Here is a 21,212-nt window from a genome sequence, read left to right as displayed (position 1 = left end):
GAATGAAAATTAAATTGAGGGGAGTGGCCGAATGAAAATTCAATTGTGAGGGGAGTGGCCGAATGAAAATTAAATTGAGGGGAGTGGCCGAATGAAAATTAAATTGAGGGGAGTGGCCGAATGAAAATTCAATTGTGAGGGGAGTGGCCGAATGAAAATTAAATTGAGGGGAGTGGCCTATTGAAAATAAAATTGAGGGGAGTGGCCGAATGAAAATTAAATTGAGGGGAGTGGCCGAATGAAAATTAAATTGAGGGGAGTGGCCGAATGAAAATTAAATTGAGGGGAGTGGCCGAATGAAAATTAAATTGAGGGGAGTGGCCGAATGAAAATTCAATTGTGAGGGGAGTGGCCGAATGAAAATTAAATTGAGGGGAGTGGCCGAATGAAAATTAAATTGAGGGGAGTGGCCGAATGAAAATTAAATTGGGGGAGTGGCCGAATGAAAATTAAATTGAGGGGAGTGGCCGAATGAAAATTCAATTGTGAGGGGAGTGGCCGAATGAAAATTAAATTGAGGGGAGTGGCCTATTGAAAATAAAATTGAGGGGAGTGGCCGAATGAAAATTAAATTGAGGGGAGTGGCCGAATGAAAATTAAATTGAGGGGAGTGGCCGAATGAAAATTAAATTGAGGGGAGTGGCCGAATGAAAATTAAATTGAGGGGAGTGGCCGAATGAAAATTCAATTGTGAGGGGAGTGGCCGAATGAAAATTAAATTGAGGGGAGTGGCCGAATGAAAATAAAATTGAGGGGAGTGGCCTAATGAAAATTAAATTGAGGGGAGTGGCCAAATGAAAATTAATTTGAGGGGAGTGGCCTATTGAAAATAAAATTGAGGGGAGTGGCCGAATGAAAATTAAATTGAGGGGAGTGGCCGAATGAAAATTAAATTGAGGGGAGTGGCCTATTGAAAATAAAATTGAGGGGAGTGGCCTATTGAAAATAAAATTGAGGGGAGTGGCCGAATGAAAATTAAATTGAGGGGAGTGGCCGAATGAAAATTAAATTGAGGGGAGTGGCCGAATGAAAATTAAATTGAGGGGAGTGGCCGAATGAAAATTAAATTGAGGGGAGTGGCCGAATGAAAATTCAATTGTGAGGGGAGTGGCCGAATGAAAATTAAATTGAGGGGAGTGGCCGAATGAAAATTAAATTGAGGGGAGTGGCCAAATGAAAATTAATTTGAGGGGAGTGGCCTATTGAAAATAAAATTGAGGGGAGTGGCCGAATGAAAATTAAATTGAGGGGAGTGGCCGAATGAAAATTAAATTGAGGGGAGTGGCCTAATGAAAATTAAATTGAGGGGAGTGGCCAAATGAAAATTAATTTGAGGGGAGTGGCCTATTGAAAATAAAATTGAGGGGAGTGGCCGAATGAAAATTAAATTGAGGGGAGTGGCCGAATGAAAATTAAATTGAGGGGAGTGGCCGAATGAAAATTAAATTGAGGGGAGTGGCCGAATGAAAATTAAATTGAGGGGAGTGGCCTAATGAAAATTAAATTGTGAGGGGAGTGGCCTAATGCAAGGATGAAGTAGGTTCCACCTCCCCCAACGCCTTTACATCACTGGGTCTTCCTCGGATTATTCACAGGCCGTTTTGTCCACAAGCTCATTAGCAGGACGTTTATCACTCATGTTTAACGGAAATTAACTTCACAAAAAAGAGCGTAGTGCACCAGGTGGATGATGACTGAAGACTAAGAGGGCTTCTTGTGGAGGAAAAGAGTGCTCTAGATGCACTTCCCTCGGTAGGGGAAGTGTCGTTTCTCGGAACAACAACTCCCGCTTTGGCGGTATTTTCTTTTTCTGTCTGCCACGTATAAATGTGGTGTTTGGAATGTTGCAAATCTCCGTTTTCTCTGTGTATGCTTTCCCTTGAGCATTTGCTCATAACTGTGATTTGAAGCTGTGAAGCTCATAACTGTGATTTAATTTTCAAGTCCCAAATACCTAATTACTAACCCGACCGTAAAGCAGGGAAATAACTCCCGCCCGAACCACGGCTAGTACGAACATGAGTATGAGTACGAACACATGGTAGGTTATTATCCTGCTCCATAACGTTTTAAACATTTGGCATTTTTGTGGTAGTTTCTGTACACTTTATTACCTCCGCCACCGAAGATGGATGGCGGTTATGTTTTCACCCCTGTCTGTTTGTCTGTCTGTGAACAAGATATCTCAAAAAGTTGTGGACTTATTCGGACGAAACTTGGCAGAGATGTAGCGTATGTGATGAGGACGAAAAGATTAGATTTTGGTGAAGATCTGGATTGGGATCCGGCTACTATAATTTTGTAAGTGATTTTTCACCACTGGGAGATTGGGCCAAAAATGATACATAGCAGGATATCTCAAAAAGTTGTGGATGGATTTGGACAAAACCTGGTGGACAGGTTGGGTGTGTAACAACGAAGAATTGGTTCAATTTTGGTGAAGATCTGAAAATGGGTTCGGATATGAGAATTGTTTAATTTTCAAGTGATTCTTCACCATTGAGAGATCGGGCAACAATCGACATATAACATGATATTTAAAAAAGTTATGGACGAGTTATGACTAAACTTGGTGGATGAGTTCGTTAAGTGACAAGAACAAGCTGATTCGGTTTTGGTTCAGGTCAGAATCCAGATCCGGCCTATCAGTGAGATACAAAACAAACTGTTCAGCCAGGCGGAGGTTTGCGCTCCACCGAGTGCCATTCTAGTTGCTCAATATTTCCATACTGCTTATTCGAACTAATTTCCTTTATATATCATTTTGTTCATTTCAGAATAAAATGGCATTCTTTGGGAAAGTTGGCGTCATGTTCATATGCCTGTCGGCGTAACGCAGGTCACCAAGCACCTGCACAGGGGATGAGTGTCCAAACGTTACGTAGCGTTACAGAAGAGAAGGGGATGTTTCCAGTGGCGTTATGTAATGCTATTGACCAGTGAATACTTTATTTACCTCTATTATTGACTCGCAACTCTTACATCCTTATGTGTACAGTACTGCATACAGCACCAGCCGCCAGGAACCGATGACGTAATATGGAGATGTCACGACATTGTAAGAAAAGTGATCCCCTATTGGTTAGTGATATTATATTAAAACAATGTTGTTAGAAGCGACATTATTACATTATATAGGAGAACTTACTGTGTGTGTATATTGTTGCGTATCTCGGAAGTCGGCGCTCCCCTTATCAAGGGGGGGGGGGGGGGTTAATCCCCTTGTCTTGTTATCTGGCCGAGCCGAGTCCTGGAAGTGATACGCTCGTTCCGGTCGGTATTAGGTAGGGTGATTGGTCAATTTAGTCCCAAATACCTAATTACTAACCCGACCGTAAAGCAGGGAAATAACTCCCGCCCGAACCACGGCTATTGGTGGAAACGCCGAGCGGATAGCGAGCCGCGATCCGGACCGTTAACAGGGACTAAACCCGATTCTAGCAGTTTCAATCGTGCCACGTTTACCCAATGATAGAAAGGACGGATGCGATCGGACAAGAGGAAACCAGAGTATAGGAAGAACAAAGATGGGTTTATTACAATTTACAAGAAGAAGAGGAAACGAAAGGGATGTACAAGATAGGAAGAAGAAGAAGCAGAACACAGGGCAGTCTTAGAACAGTCTTATGCTTAATACCCCAGACAAACGTACACACACACACGGGGATTGTAGATGGTTGATGGAAGGTCCGGCGATGGGGTCCAGGCTCCAGTCGACTCCGGTCCAGGCTCCGGTCCAGCGGGCGAAACCCGGTAGGCAGCTCCGCGTATATTGGAACGCGTCCGGACAGTTTTTATAATGGGGGGGAAGCTGGCGTCCTAAGGCGTACGTAATATGTGTACCCCCGTGCCAAACGCACCCTCTCCAATGTTCTCTTTAACAGCACGCCATATATCTCATTAGGTTCTTCTCAATGCGCTCTCGCCCATCGGTCCTGTAATGCGCGCTCCCGATAAGGGTTCTTTGTAATCACGATAGTCAAGCGCATTAGTCCTTCTCCGCGTAAGTCCTCTGCGCAGTCCCTTGTAGGCGAGCTCTCTCACGCAGTCCTTTTACAATGCGCGCGCCTCCAACCAGTCCTTGTAACGAGCACGCCTCCAACAAGTCCTTTCTCAAGAGCGCCGCTGAATAAGTCCTGTGAAAGGGCTTTGCGTTCGTGCTTATATATCTCGACCAGCAAAACGCTCCGCGAGCCAAACTGCCACGCCTGCCAGCGATGTTCCTTCAGCCCTGGTTGGCTGGTGAGGGCTTACCGGCCACGCCTTTGATGGCTGGATGACGTGGCCACACCTTCTTCTTGGCGTTCCGCCCCCTTTCTTAGGCCTAACCTCGTGGCTTATGGCGGCTGGGGCGAGCGCTAAGGCTGCTAACAAAGGCGCGCAACAAATTGGGAGAGCCATGAGGCACCGACTGTAGGGGCACGTAATGGCGTCGCTTGGAGAGGGAGGTTGTAAAATGAACGAATTGGGGACCTACCCTTATTTGATCGACACAATGCAGATTCAACTATTGGAAACACGGCCTTATCTAAAACACATATTAATGAAATAACTGAAGTCCTATGGTGGCCTACGTGTTGCTTGTGGCCTAATTAGGGGGTGCAACCTTTAACCTTTTAATAATGGGATATTTACAAGAGTGTGGGTTCTAAAACAACAACACTGCACCCCCCTTTTTCCAGGCTCGTCCCGAGCCGAAACAAAAGGACTATCTTTTAAATTATTGTGACACTTAGGTGTGGTTACCCTCTACTTTTAACCTCACCCTGAGTGCGACAGTTTTAACACTAGATATGTCCCACCTGCTGCGTTGCATCCTACCTAACTGACTCACGCCCACAATTAACCGAATTACGGAATGGTCTTCAAACTAAACATTTAAGCCGGTGGGGAGCATGTTATTTACAGTACACTACTAATTATTTACACTACAACCCAGGACCTGTCTTTTGTGGGAAAAGAGAAGATGTTTTTGAGAAGAGGAAAATGCCATTGCCATGCACTGCACTGATACACCATACCCATATGTACAATAAATGCACCAAAATGCACAAAAAGCATCAAAATGCACAAAAACAAACATTTAAAAAATAATTTAAATGAAGTCTTCTTCTTGCTCTTGCTCTGCTGGGCCGATGTTTCTGGCTGTCTTCTTGCTTGATGTTTTTATTAATAAAAAGGGCACACACCACGTCCGCTTTTTATTATTTATATGGCCAGCAGGGCCAACTCAGGTGGTCCACTGCTGGGCATAGATGCCACTTAAAACAGTGGTCCTCAAGCCAGATACCGCTGGCAACAATGGTCGGTCCCAGCAGAGGTGCCAGGCCACAGAACGTGTGGTCCATAAGTGGTGCCAGGCCACAGAACGTGTGGTCCATATGGTGCATCAGTGTAGGCAGGAGGCAGCAAGGGTGCGGGCGCACAACTGCGGATACCTGCACACTCTCCTCGGACACAAAAGAACATGGTCCATGAGTGGGGAAGGAAGACAAAGCAGATTAGCGGGGGAAAGGGCGCAAGGGTACACATCAAAACAAGGTAATGCAAGATGTGGGGCGCGGGAGAGCGAGCCGAGAAAGCTCGTCCCTAGCATTCGTCACCCCCCATGTCACCTACTCTACCCTTGCCCCTACCCCGTATTTGCACAATTTACAATTTGTCTCTTCGTCTTGTCTTTCCCATCCCCTCTAATTCCGAATTCGTCATCAATCCCTCCTAAGGAGGAAGAGATGGAATAAACACAATGTCTCACCCACGTCAAGATGCGTCTTTCATTTCCAAATACTTGCAAAACATGGTGTGGAGTTCTATCACCTTAGTGAGTGGATGCGGATGGTGCGAAGAGACTTTCATCCTAGCTATCTATCTATAATTCCAGTAATCTCTGTCTGTCTGTCTGTACGTTTGTTTGTTTGTCTGTGACCGCTGTTTCTCGACAACCACGGGTCCGATATACTTTTAACTTGCCAGGTATATTGCTGGGGACCCGAGGATGTGCCTTTTCAAGGTTTCATATTAATCGGACAATTACTTACCGAGCTATGTCCAAAAAACGATTCAACCAATCAGAGAGCAGCGAACGATCGCGTGTGCCGAACGTGGCGGGCACACTCTGCCTCGGATGGCACATTTGAGAGCGTATTCATTTATTTCACGTTTGCAAACTATGTTGGCGTTAAACTATGTTTTACAACTAATAAAAACGAATTTGCGATTCATTCGCTTTCCTGCGCGTTTGTGCACGCGATGGCGATTTCTTTACCAAACTCCGGAAGCCGTTCGCTTTGGACCAAACCATTGCATGTAAATAGAGGGGGGGGATTGTCACCACTCGCAAGCCGTTCGCTTTGGACCAAACCATTTCATGTAAATAGAGGGGGGGGATATAATTTTAGATATAGATATAGTACGGGCATGCCCTAGTACTTCTAAATGACATTAACACAGTTAAACTACCCGGGGTCTCGCCCTGCCAATCCATTGGCCATCTTTACTCTATGTGGCTCTAAAAACCAATTCCCATTGCACATACTGTGGTGCTCTCCAATTTGGGGTCTCACTCCCCCCATTTTTCAATTCTGTGCCCTCGCACAATTTCGGGGCTGGGTCTTGTGGCTCCCCTAGCAGGTCCTACTTACCTGCGCATCTCCGCCACTGAACGTCGCCACCCGAGCTTGCCTAGCTCCTTCACCCTAACCTACCTGGGGAAGGCCCTCCCTGGCACTTACCCCCTCGATGCTCTCTCTGGCATTGGGCTACCAGGGTCCTCTTCCTTGGGATCCCCGGGCCCGCTGAACTCTACCTGAACTGAACACTGACTCTAACTGGCTCCCAGAGCCTACCTGCGGCCTCACCTGGCCGACAGACTACCAGTGGCGGAGTGCTCAAACAACCATACGTACTAATTAAGCCACACGCCCAGCCATTCCACACACTAATGCACCCATCCAAGCAGTACTCTGCTACCTTCCGCACCACAGATGTCAATATCCAACCCAAATTTACCTACTCCCTCTACCTACTTTTAAACTACCCTACCCGGGTACTCGTGAAGGGGTCCATCCTTCCCCCATCCACTCCTTCGCACCATGCACTCCACTCCACTCATTCCACACTCCATTTACTCCACACCATTCATTCACTTTTACACACACACACATCCTCTCGAGCATTGCCTCATGCGCTCAAATCTTCCCACGCTCAATTCCTCATTTCACCAGCACGACCAAGAACTTCCATACGCAATGCCTCATTTCATCCGAAACTTAAAGCTCATACACACAGCATCATTTAAACTAACTACTCCCTTCTAATACTAGTGCTCCCCGTCATCCCTTATACTAAGCACTCCCTCGTCATTATCATCCAACTACTCTACTCTACGTCCCCACTACCTGTACAATGTCACTACTTAAATCTCAAGTCACCTAAAGTCATTTCTAGGTCCCTAACGATTATCCTAACCCTCCCGGGCTAGTTTGTACTGCCACCCCATAATCTATTGCTCCTCTGCCCCAAAGAGTAATGTGAATGGTAAAACTACCATCCATCACTACTGCTATCATTAATCGTCCACTATACTCTGAGCCTCTCGGTACGTCATTACATCATTTTCACAGCTCGGCTTCGAAAAACCGAGCAATGCATACGGGTGGTCTGTCTCCTGCAGGTTTGGTCCGTCCGGCATTCGGATTCAGGGGAGGAGGTTTTATCGGGCCAAGGCTCCAGGCACCACCTCGGCGCAACGCTTTGCGCTCCCAAGCGCGATGGCCCAGCCTTCCCCGGCCGGAGCGCCGCCACCGCAAGGGGGCGCCGCTCCGAACCCTCCTACCTCCCCTCGAACTGGGCCGGTCGCCTTGCCTGGCAAAACGCGGCACCGACCGTGTAGGGCGGGGCCCGCGAGATCACCGCGGCAACGATCCGCGCCGGTTCCCGCTGCACACCAAGCTCGTCACGTACCGAGGGTTCGCGTCGGCTATACGTCGGCCTAAACGCTAACCCCCCGGTCTGGGTCGATGCTTGAGTCGCATTCTCACACCACGCGCTCCTTTCTTTACTCACACATCCCATACACTCCGTCAATTCCATCACCGCACTCTCTCGTGCACACCACCCAGGCACACTCACACACTCCGTTACACACCTCTCGCGCACACCCTGGCACACTCTCCTCAGTTACGTACTCCGTAACACTCGTGGGTGTGCACTCTTGCACATACCCACTCAGCGCACACCTACCCACGGGTGTGCAATCTCCTGTCGCACACCCAATCACGTGCTGCGGTGTGCATCCCCGCACACTCGTCACAACCAACTCAGGTGTGCATCCTCGCACACGCTCCTCATCCATCTCAGGTGTGTATTCTCGCCCACACTCCTCATCCATCTCACTCTCTGCGTCGCTCTCACTCCCACTTTCACACTCTAACACACTCACTCTTCGGCGCACACTTTTTCCTCACACTTGCGCCATTTCCTCTCACACAGCTCACTTTTACACAGCGCACAAAGGACCTTCCACGAACGCCCGGATGCCGTCTGGATCCCAAGCGCGCGAAAAATCCTTTCGCGCCAAACACTTTTGCGCCAAATCTTTTCGCGCCATATACTAACCTACTCACCTTGGCGCTTCCTCTTCTTCGCTCCACCACCTGCAAACTTTCATTTTGGTGATTAAGCATGGCATCACTATGCGAATACAGACTTTGCATGCATTCCATCTCAATCTCCGATATATCCTCCATACCTGCCGTCTCTCCAACCCCAATTTCCACTATCGCCATTACAGTCTCTTTGTCCTCGACGACCGCCGGCACATATGAATTTGCCCTGTCCAATTCGGCGGCCGTCGGGTTTTTCACACCCCGAGTCGCGATTTCTACCCCGGTCCACGTGACTTTGCCTTGCTCAACTTCGCTCAACCCGCGCTCCTCAAGCCGCGCTATCTCGTCGCGTACCCCCGCAACCTTTCCGCCCGATCTGCGGTCTCTGTCCCTCCCCAATGCTCTTATTTCATACTGGGCTCATAGGAGGCTCATCCTCCCTCGCTAACCCCTCATTTCTTTCCTTCACTTGGCCATTCACGTCCTCCAATTGACCCCCTAATTTGTGCTCTAATCCCCCCAATTTACTTTCTAACCCCCCCCAATTTGACCTCCCAATTGCTCCCTCATTCTATTTTCCATTTCCTCACTATCGGCCCTCATTTCTCCCATCTCCTGACTCAATCCCCCAATTTTTCTATCTAATCCCTCAATTTGGTTTCCCATTTGCTCCCCCATCCTATTTTCCAAATTACCTAAGCCTTCTTTCATTCCCCTCATTTCATTACTTTGCACCTCAAAGCACGCTTTAATTTGCGCCATTAAGGTGCCCATATCCATTGGCGTCGCGGGCTCGGCTACCGCGGCCATGTGCGCGGCGCCGCCATTTTGTGCGCCTGCAACCCCCACTACCGCACCTTCATTACTTCCCTCCATCTCTCCCAATTGTTCCTCCCTGGGGTCCTGGGTTGCCTCTAACTCCTCTTCTATTTCTCCCACCGGCATCCGATCGCCTTGGTTATCCATGGCACGATTCAATTTAGACGTAAATAAAAATTTTGGCCGCTCGTAATTTCGACCACATTTTTGTCGAAAAATAGAAAAATTTGGTTCGGGTCCAAATCCCGCTCCCATTTTAGCTCTTTCACGAGCCTCGATTCAGTATACAAAAAGAAAAAGAAAAAAAAGACCAATTGTTGCACCAATAGCACAATTGGGGTCCAAAATTTGGTCAACAAATTTCGTCCAGGTTCCAAATCCCACTCCTGACACCAATTGTTGCGGATCTCGGACGTCGGCGCTCCCCTTATCAAGGGGGGGGGGGGGCGGTTTAATCCCCTTGTCTTGTTATCTGGCCGACCCGAGTCCTGGAATTTATACGCTCCTTCCGGTCGGTATTAGGTAGGGTGATTGGTCAATTTAGTCCCAAATACCTAATTACTAACCCGACCGTAAAACAGGGAAATAACTCCCGCCCGAACCACGGCTATTGGTGGAAACCCCGAGCGGATAGCGAGCCGTGATCCGGGCCGTTATCAGGGACCAAACCCGATTCTAGCGGTTTCAATCGTGCCACATTTACCCAATGATAGAAAGGACGGATGCGATCGGACAAGAGGAAACCAGAGTATAGGAAGAACAAAGATGGGTTTATTGTCCCCCGTCACACAGCGTAGCGAAAGGGGGACTATGGCTTTCCCCTCCGTCCGTGTGTCCGTGCGGGCGGGCGTGCGTGCGTGCGTTCGTAAGCGAAGGACCGCATTCGAATTTGGTGTGTGGGTGCAACCCACGTCAAAATCCAAGATGGCCGCCGCCATGTATGTCTGATGCCATGTATGTCTTAAGCTTGTGAGATGAATATCTTGAAAAATAAGCGAATTACCAACTTCTAATCTGGTGTGTGGGTGTATCTAGGCATAAGGAAGAAGGCTATTGAAAATTGGCTCGCCACGTCAAAATCTAAGATGGCTGCCGCCATGTATGTCTGAACCTTGTGAGATGAATATCTTGAAAAATAAGCGATGTACCAACTTCTAATTTGGTGTGTGGGTGTATCTCGGCATAAGGAAGAACGCTATTGAAAATTGGGTCAAAATCCAAGATGGCCGCCGCCATGTATGTCTGAACCTTGTGAGCGAAATATCTTGAAAAATAAGCGATGTACCAACTTCTAATCTGGTGTTTGGGTGTATCTAGGCACAAGGACGAACGCTATTGAAAATTGGGTCGCCACGTCAAAATCCCAGATGGCCGCCTCCATGTATGTCTGAACCTTGTGAGCGAAATATAATATCATAGCATGTTTTCTGCATCTTCCACTTTGTCAACTCACATCACTTCACCGACGGGGGACCTAGGCGTAACGCTTGTTACAATTTACAAGAAGAGGAGGAAACGAAAGGGATGTACAAGATAGGAAGAAGAAGAAGCAGAACACAGGGCAGTCTTAGAACTGTCTTATGCTTAATACCCCAGACAAACGTACACACTCACATGGGGATTGTAGATGGTTGATGGAAGGTCCGGCGATGGGGACCAGGCTCCAGTCGACTCCGGTCCAGGCTCCGGTCCAGCGGGCGAAACCCGGCAGGCAGCTCCGCGTATATTGGAACGCGTCCGGACAGTTTATATAACGGGGGGAAGCTGGCGTCCTATGGCGTACGTAATATGTGCACCCCCGTGCCAAACGCACCCTCTCCAATGTTCTCTTTAACAGCGCGCCGTATATCTCATAAGGTTCTTCTCAATGCGCTCTCGCCCATCGGTCCTGTAATGCGCGCTCCCGATAAGGGTTCTTTGTAATCACGACAGTCAAGCGCATTAGTCCTTCTCCGCGTAAGTCCTCTGCGCAGTCTCTTGTAGGCGAGCTCTCTCACGCAGTCCTTTTACAACGCGCGCACCTCCAACCAGTTCTTGTAACGAGCGCGCCTCCAACAAGTCCTTTCTCAAGAGCGCCGCTGAATAAGTCCTGTGAAAGGGCTTTGCGTTCGCGCTTATATATCTCGACCAGCAAAACGCTCCGCGAGCCAAACTGCCACGCCTGCCAGCGATGTTCCTTCAGCCCTGGTTGGCTGGTGAGGGCTTACCGGCCACGCCTTTGACGGCTGGATGACGTGGCCACACCTTCTTCTTGGCGTTCCGCCCCCTTTCTCAGGCCTAACCTCATGGCTTATGGCGGCTGGGGCGAGCGCTAAGGCAGCGAACGCTGCTAACAAAGGCGCGTAACAAATTGGGAGAGCCATGAGGCACCGACTGTAGGGGCGCGTAATGGCGTCGCTTGGAGAGGGAGTTTGTGAAATGAACAAATTGGGGACCTACTCTTATTTGATCGACACAACGCAGATTCAACTATTGGAAACACGGCCTTATCTAAAACACATATTAATGAAATAACTGAAGTCCTATGGTGGCCTATGTGTTGCTTGTGGCCTAACTAGGGGGTGCAACCTTTAACCTTTTAATAATGGGATATTTACAAGAGTGTGGGTTCTAAAACTGCAACAATATCTATATAATAATAGCGTAAGGACTCGACTTTGTTATCCCTTTTACGCCGCACCCAGTGACCCGATGCCCACGGCACTAATGGATTTACGATCTACGAACCGCGCACTTTGTTTATCATGTGCAGCCATACTCGAAAAATCTGAATTAGCCGACGTTGGGGCCCAAAAGCATCCGATTAATTGCCGATACGACGCCATCGTATTGGCGTCTGCTGGGCGAAGGCGAAGCAAGCCGTCCGCTGATTGGACAGGCGAAGGTGAAAGCAAGCCGTCCACTGAGTGGACAATCCAGAGCATGCATTTGTGCCGGTGCCGGCGATCGTTGTTCATATACGCACTCTTCATTCTCATCTTTCTTCCTAACTCTTACTCGGACAAGCAAATCCCCTATGCCATCCATAATGGTACACTCTATCCATACACCACATCCTCCCTTCCGTGGATGTTCCACGGGTTTCGGCTAGTATATATAATAAGGCTGTTTGTTGCCTTTAAGAATGGTAAGTAAGAGCTTTATCACTTCACTTCTTTCCAACAGCGGTTAGTCTAGTTCTCTCGATATATGTTTGAGATAATTCACTTGTGCATAATTGGCTGTTTGAGCATGATGAGGTGAGAACAATATGTCCTCCTGTTTCCAGGTATCTGCACCATATATTCTCAGAGGCTGGCTGCATTGGCTGGTGTTTGATCATTGCACTCGTACTGCAAGATCTGGCGCTGTTGAGACTTGATATCGCGCTCGCTTCCCATAGCCCCGTGAACATGCTTGCAGAACAGGCCAAAGGCCTGACTGCCATTGAAAAATGGGCCACACAACATTGGTGAGCACGTCTCAAACTTTGCGAGCACCTATGTGTGATCTTGGGGTTTATGTTCGTTTTCTACATTTAGTAAAATGGGCTGAAGCAGACAAGTAGAATTGTTTCTGGATGAACTACTTAGAAATGTTTATCAGATTAACTTTCTTGCAAGCCAATGGTGTGGTGACAAGCTGGCAATCAATATACTGTATTACTCTTTACAAGAGCAATGGTTTTTATTTATTTATTTTTCCAATGTTGAAGGCTCCAGTCATGGACTATGTAGTCTTCATTGAGGCCAGGCCTTAAATAAAAGAGCTGCATTGATATAAAAGTGAAGAAAGAGAGAATAGTGTAAGAGTTTTTGAGGAAGTAAAAAAAATCTGCTTTTTGAAAAGGGGAAGGTCGTAAGTGTTTGGAAATATATGGGAAGGTAAAGAGTTCCCGAGTTTGGCAGTGGAGGGGAAGAAACAAACATCATAACGGCCCACCCTTGAGTTGCCCATGGCCACACAGTAATCATGAGATGTCGTGGCTTGTCGAGTAATCCGTGGTCTCGCTAATGGCAGAGGTACACAAGAAGCAAGTTCTTGGGAGCAGAAACCGAAGTAAGATCTGAAGAAAAGGGAAAGAGAGCCAACTTTGCGACGTAATTCCAGCGGTTTGGCACCAACTAACCACTTCACTGGACTATTGCTGGTAAGGAAGGCAACGGTAAACCGACTGAGCAGCAGGGCCGGTGGGTGGTGATACAACAAACGAAATATCATCGTGCAACATGAGCACATCAACAAAGGTCACGACTCTCTCCAATGAACGGTAGAAAAAAAAAATGGACAATTCCACCACTGATACCCGGCTCATTGTCGAAACCATAAATGATAGGCGGGCATACATAATCCGAGCAGCAATAGCCCAGTGAAGTGGTTAGTTGGTGCCAACCCATTGCTCTTGTAAAGAGTTTTCTATCTGCTTGCCAGTTTGCCAACTTGCCTGAAGGAAGTTAATCTGCTAAATATGACGTAGTTGCTCACTACGTCAGCATCTACCTGTTAACTTGAGCATTGCCTTGTTTGGTCGCATTTTACGACATGCAGAGCATACATTAGGACTACTCTGAAAAGCTCGCACTGACACAACTGAATAGGTATGCGGATTATGCCAAGTATCTGTTAAAAGTAGAGTTAAGGTAGAAAGTGGCATGCTCTGGTCTAATTTTTATCCTCTGGCTCTTTTAACAAAACGGGGCGGGGGTGAGATATTGTAATTGGCTCCATCTGTGTGACAAATGACAATATAGAGCGAAGTCAGCGTGCCATGGACTTCGCTCTGGTGATATTTATTTTTAGTTTGGAAATTGTATGTTCCGAGTCCATCACAAATAAAAATTGCCAAGACTTCCTCCACCAAAACAAATTGGTGCTTGTGATTGTTCACCAAATTGTAATCGGAACACCTTGATCACACCTTACAAATTCTTAATTGGTCGCATTGCAGGTGTACATTGATTGCTTTGCCGAAGCACGTTTGTGGCTAAGTTTGCATTGCGTGAAGCTTTTTGGGTTTATTTTGGCATTGAAGCCGGTTCAGGAAGAAATGACCCAACTGTGGGCAAGATGTGCTCTTGGTCACACGGGTAGAATATTAATGGGTGAACTGAAGGAGAGCGAGCGATTTGTCCTTCACACAGTAAAATGGCGCAAATGTGTCCATGCGTTTGGTCAGAACCTGCAGTGTGTTTGGAGATCTCTCGATGCAAATGCATCTTAAAAGTGTGACGCCAGACCACAAAAAGCGTGCTTTGGGGTATCTACGTTACATTGTTGTTTCTCGTCGAGCTGACCCTACTGATCACAAATCAGCTGGGTGCCAAGTTGGCACCTTGGGGAACTTTTTTTTACCTCCGCCACCGAAGGTGGATGGAGGTTATGTTTTCACCCCTGTCTGTCTGTCTGTGAACAAGATATCTCAAAAAGTTGTGGACGGATTCGGACAAATTTTGGCAGAGAGATGGTGTATGTGACAAGGAAGAATTGATTCGATTTTGGTGAAGATCTGAATTAGCCATCTTTTAAAGTGATTCTTCACCATTGATTGATCAGGCTAAAAACGATATATAGCACGATAAGTTATGTTATGGATAAAAAAGTTATGGATGGATTTGGATGAAACTTTGTGGACCGGCTGGGTGTGTGACGAGAACAGATTGATTCGATTTTGGTGAATATCTGAATATGGATTCGGATACAATAATTATTTATTTTTAAGTGATTCTTCACCATTGAGAGATCGGGCGAAAGCGACATATAACATGATATTTAAAAACGTTATGGACGAGTTATGACTAAAGTTGGTGGACGAGTTGGTTTGGTGACGAGGACAAGCCGATTAGATTTTGGTTGAGCTCCGACTCCAGATCCGGCCTATCAGTGGATACAAAACGTAAACTGTTCAGCCTGGCGGAGGTTTGCACCCTACCGAGTGGGGTTCTAGTTTTATTGATGGAAGTGGAAGGAAAAACCGGGGAAGATGCAGAAATGGAAAGAAAAATACAATAACACACGGTCTGAGAAATGCCATTGTTTTTTCTTTACAGGAGCGAGACTCATGGAAGAGTAATGTATAACAGACAGTGGGACAAACATCAAGGGAATGAACAAATAGGGAAAGAAGACAGGGAGTGGGATGGTTAATGGGGTTAATAAAGATCATGGGTCAGAATTTGAGATGGTGGTGCACTGCTTGCTTTGAAGAAGCAGAGAGACCACCATCCTGCCGACAATGTGACCGTTTTGTGCTCTGTGGTCAACGATTTGCGAGTACGCTCTGCCATGGAAATGTGACCGACTGTAGAGTGATGTGTATTTTCAATCAACAGTTTCGTTGTTGTCAGTATTACCATCACTGTGTTGAATCAAAGCAACTCTTGCTGTCTTGGGAACAAAACCTGGTGGCATGGCGACGCCATATTCTGTTTGTGATGCCTGGTCATCTGCACACCGGGATCAAGGAATGTTCCGAGATTGCTGTCGCTTGCACACCTCCCACGTGACCCGAGAGTCTGGATAATGTTTCCGATACCATAACCATGCTGTCAACACGAAACGGTTGTGTAAGTTGCATTTTACCACGGTGACATCAGTAGATAACATTTTACGAATGCGAAAGATACCTTCACCCAGAATTCTGCATTCACCTGTAATTTGGATTGGCTAAGATACCTTCGCCCGTTAAGGTAAATTTGGGGACAAAGGCAGTCAAAACGTTGGTGTTACCTTCTTGTGAATTTGAAATATTGCTGTTGCTTCAATCTGCTCGATATACTGAGGAGTATAGCAACAGTGTCGGGGAGTATCTGTTTCTCGTTGCTGTCGCAGTGTCATCGTCATCCTGTAGCATCGTCATCATCGTCATCCTGTAGCAGCTCTGTTTATATCCGGTTATAACGCATTTTCCCAAAGCAAATATTCCACGGACATATCAGAGTAGACAACATCTGGCAATCTCGTGGGACTGCTAAATGATGTCTTGTTGGTATGAATCTTCTTCGATTTTGAAATGAAAAATGGCCCTGTCGGATTTGCTGCGAGGATCCATGTCTATATGGATAAAGTAATTGCTTTTACTGCTTAATTGATTTCAGGAAAAACAAGTATCCTATAGTCTGTAAAAAAAAAACAAAAAAAACAACAAAAAACAAAACAAAAACACCTTGGCACGGATGGAGCTCTTTCAATGCCTTTGTCTCAGCAGCCGCAGGCCGGAGGCATTGTTTCGGGTTGTTCGTGCGTGCTTCCGTTCGTTGTCAGTTTTTTGTTTCCACACTAACTCGTGAACCACTTTAAGGATTTCAACCAAACTTGGCACAAGTGTAGACTGCAATATAAAATGAACTATTTCAATTTTGGGTTCCATAGGTTAAAGGTCATGTGTCATGTGCCTTTTCAAAATCATTTTTGCAGACCATGACTCAAGTTAGAAGCCTCTGGCGTTGTCTTTTCTACATGTATCTGTCTGTTCTTTCTTGCTTGCTCTTTGTCTTTCTCTGTGTGTGTGTCTTTCTCTCGACCGTTAATTTTTCACGTGGTCTTTAATTAAGATGAAACGTAACAATGGGTTGACATTTTAACCTATGCGGAGGCATATCCATCAACGCATTCACATCAAGTTATATATTCTGGTTTGTAATTGGTCTCTGACAACAAAAAAATTTTTGTTTAAAAACAAAAAAGTTTTGACAAACAAAATTGCAGGTTTAACAGAATATTTTACATTTCACGTTCTTTCCTAATATATCCCCTTTAAAACCAAGTGTTTGGATGAATATATCTTTCAACAGCAGCATTCGGATACGTTCTCACTCACATCGTTGGTTTCGTTGCTCATGTGTGACAATGTTGCCACGCCTCTTATCTTCCAATTTGTGATGGACAATTTTTGACAATGCAAAAACGAAGTTTTCAACAAGTACCGGTAGGTGCAAAATGATCGGACCCGTCGAGCATTTGTAAGAGGCAAGCAGGACTTGTGAGCCTATTGAGAAACCAGAAAAGGAAGCCAGTTCTTCTTTGCTCTACCCAAGCGAGGGGAACGGACAATTATCGAGTCCTAATACAACGATGAGTTTTTACATCATTAAACATTGTGTCATTTTCAAGTGCCATGCATAATAAACATGCCATTTGCAACTTCTTGGGGGTTTTCAGTAGGCCTCATATTCTCGACCAGTTGCTCTCATATTGTTTTCCGTTCCCCTTCTCTGCTTGCCATCCTTTGTGTTTATCGTTGTATTCAGAGTCCCCGACCACTTTGTGCATTTCTGATTCTGTTCCTCATTTGCTTTGCATTCCGCATAGTCTAGATCCTTCTTTAGTAATGCCATCTCCTAGTCTTCCTCCTAATTACTCACTTTCCTTCTATGAAGAAATTCGTTTTAAAATACATAAAACATAAAAAAAAAAAAACCAAAAAAAACCTTTCACCCCTTTCCTTGACCCTTCGTTACTCAATTCCTCTTTCTTTTCTCTTGTGCTTCTCTGTGTAAATATGGGCTGCCTTTGCTTTTCCCATTCCCACACGTGTTTCCTTCCTCGTCCCGTTCTACTACTCCCTTTGTGGTCCTACCCATTTTCCTTTTGCCCTCATTATCCAACAGCATAAAACCTAAATCTTTGTGCATAATTTAAATATTGAAGTGTTCATTTTTGCTGGCATTCAGTAGTCCACTTTTCCACCCCGATCACGATGTTTGTGATCATGTGCCAGAATTTCAGCTATAGAAGGTGAGGATCAGTTTCGAATAAATGCTGGGCTACAGACCCCGGGATACCTGCTTCTGTTCTTTACCACCCTCGCCCCCCCCCCCTCCTCCTCAGCTCAGCTTCCCCTAGCTCACCACATCCTCCCCTCAGCTCTTCAACCCTCTCCATTACCTCCATATTTGCATTCACCAAGACACAATGACATTTCTTCGATTAAACAAAAACATGCTCAATCTTCTGCTAAAGCATTAGCAGCTTTGAAAAGCAGAGTTTTCTTCCCTTGTTACCCTCGCCAGAGGAGAGCGTATTGCATTTGAGTCCGTTTGTTACTTGCCGGAATAGATTCCGGCAAGTATGTTGGTTGGTTGTTTTGTTTGTGCGCAGTACTACGTCTACATCGTTGCACATAGCATCGCCATACTTTACACACATGTTTGCCTTGCCCTGGAATAGACTGTGCCAAATTTTTAACTCTCAAGGCCCAAGGTCAAGCTCAAGGTCACCGAAAACGTGAAAATCGTTTTTTGCTAACCAGCAACGGTACCCGCCATCACGGTCGTCTCTCCAACTCACAATCCCATGAGATATGCGGAAAGGACGACCCAAAACCAATTATCTTCTTTTTGATTCATGTATACACAAAGAATTAAGTTAAGCACCCCTACACAACGAATTAAGGTAAGCACCCCCTAATATATATTCTTTGTGTATATGTATACATTGGCATATATTCTAAGGTATGTGAGATCAAATAATGATTGGTATGACATTAGTTATTGACGTTATTGACGTTATTGACGTCACTTACACGTTATTGACATTACACGTTATTGACGTTATTGACGTTATTGACGTTATTGACGCAAAGATCGCTAGAGGTCTTCTCAGAACAATGACTGTACGTTAGAAAACATAAACGTCATCCACACTGTCCGTGATGGACCTATAGCTCCATACTTAAATTGAGGTGAAAATATGCCTAAAATTCCCAAAAAATTTCACCTTAAATTATGCAGAATAAAATATTGAAAACGGCATGATTGTTATGTTTTTATGTGACCATAATATCACCTCTCCAGAAAATATAGCAATATCATGGGTATATTACACTGTTTTGACGACAACAAACTTGTAATGTGCGAGGTTGTAAAAAAACGGGGGGGGTGCTTAACTTAATTCTTTGTGTATATAAACATCATTAAAAGTAAGTAATGACCTCTGCCAAAGTTCAAACGACGTGGGTTTAATCTCTACGTGAGAGAATTCCACATAGCTATTTGGGCGGTGTATAAGCTAACAGATCGCTGTCTCCTTAGATCTTGCCAAGGCCTAAACACCTTTCGGCTCAAAATCGTTTTAACTGTTCACATGGTAATTTTTACAATGAAGGAAACAGGTATCGGGAGTACATACGACATAGAGATTGTGAATGTAACAGCTCTGAGGCGTCTTTCGCTTCGCATCGCAGTGACGGCGAGCACCAACATGGCGGCTGTAAGATTAAAATCTGGCTTCAAGCCCCCTCACATACAACAAAAAGTACATTCCGGCAAGTCCTCAGTCTGACCGATTTTTCATTACTTGCCGGAAAGGAAAAGATTCCGGCAAGTATGTTGATCGGTTGGTTTGTCTGTCTGTTCGCAGTACTACATCTACACCGTTGCACGTAGAATCGCCAAACTTTACACACATATTTGTCTTGCCCGGGAATAGACTGTGCCCAATTTTTAACCATCTCGGCCCAAGGCCTTCATTATGATGTCATAATTAGTTAATTCCACAAGTACAAAACTTCATCCAATCAAGATGCAATTTCTTGAGCGACATGATGGCATAAATTGGTGGAGACAAAAAAAATAACGATGACGTCATTGGTCACGTGGTTTGGCCACCATCTTCGCAAAACTTTGCACCTTTATATCTCTGAAAGTGCTGAATAGAAAAAATTGAGACATGGCTCATTGGAAAGAACTCTCCATGGGGAATAAAATATGTTAATGATGATGTCATTGGTGCCTCCATTATGACGTCATAATTCGACAAGCACAAAACTTCATCCGATCAAGATGCAATTTCTTGAGCGCCATGTTGGCATAAAGTGTTGGAGAAAAACAATAATGATGACTTCATCGGTCACGTGGTTCGGCTGCCATCTTGGAAAAACGGAAAAACTTTGCATCTCTATATCTCCGAAAATGCTGAATAGAAAAAAATTGAGACATGGCTCATTGTAAAGATCTCTCCATGGGGAATAAAATATGTTAATGATGATGTCATAGGTGCCTCCATTATGACGTCATAATTCGACTAGTACAAAACTTCATCCGATCAAGATGAAATTTCTTTAGCATAATCTAGGAATAAATTAGTTTAGAAAGCAAATAATGATGTCATCGGTCATGTGGTTCGGCCGCCATCTTGGAAAAACCGAACAACTTGATCCAAAATGGCCGATAAAAAAGTACATTCTGGCAAGTCCTCGGTCTCTGATTTTTTATTTGTTTGTTTGTCTGTCTGTTTGTCCGCACAGAATAAATATGATTTTCTCTGCAACCATTGGTCTGATTGACAGGAAATTTTCTCCTTAGGTGCAAGTCCACCTTTTAAATTTTTTAATGATTATGACGTCATAGGTCACGTGGTTCGGCCGCCATCTTGGAAAAACCGAAAAACTTTGCACCTCTATATCTCCGAAAGCGCTGAATAGAAAAAATTGAGACATGGCTCATTGTAAAGAGCTCTCCATGGGGAATAACATGTTAATGATGATGTCATAGGTGCCTCCATTATGACGTCATAATTCGACAAGTACAAAACTTCATCCAATCAAGATGAAATTTCTTGAGCATAATGTAGGAATAAATTAGGTCAGAAAAAAAAAAATGATGACATCATCGGTCACGTGGTTCGGCCGCCATATTTGTTTTAACACAAAAGCCTTGAAAACCACTGAAAATACATCCTGACGAGGGTTTGCAATCTCTGATTGCTCTTTTTCTTGTTATTTATTTGTATCTGCGAACACTCAAATATTTTCCAGAAGGAATGAGTTGAGTGTGGCATTTCAAACAAGAGCCTTTCATTATTGCGGTACCA

The 21,212-nt window shown here is 45.3% G+C and overlaps 1 protein-coding gene across 2 annotated transcripts in view; it reads left to right on the top strand.

Moving 5' to 3' along the window:
* RIC1 (RIC1 partner of RAB6A GEF complex) overlaps positions 1-21,212 on the top strand; it is a 159,906-nt gene that overhangs the window by 135,126 nt on the left and 3,568 nt on the right. For both annotated transcript variants that reach the window (XM_068136483.2, XM_068136477.2), the window contains exon 27: positions 12,694-12,876. In XM_068136483.2, coding sequence (XP_067992584.2) covers positions 12,694-12,876 — 183 coding nt within the window. The remainder of the gene's footprint in view (positions 1-12,693; positions 12,877-21,212) is intronic.

This window comes from Myxine glutinosa, chromosome 1, assembly GCF_964187855.1.
Source record: "Myxine glutinosa chromosome 1, kmMyxGlut1.1, whole genome shotgun sequence".
Taxonomy (NCBI): Eukaryota; Metazoa; Chordata; class Myxini; order Myxiniformes; family Myxinidae; genus Myxine; species Myxine glutinosa.
This window is presented reverse-complemented; position numbering and strand designations above follow the sequence as displayed.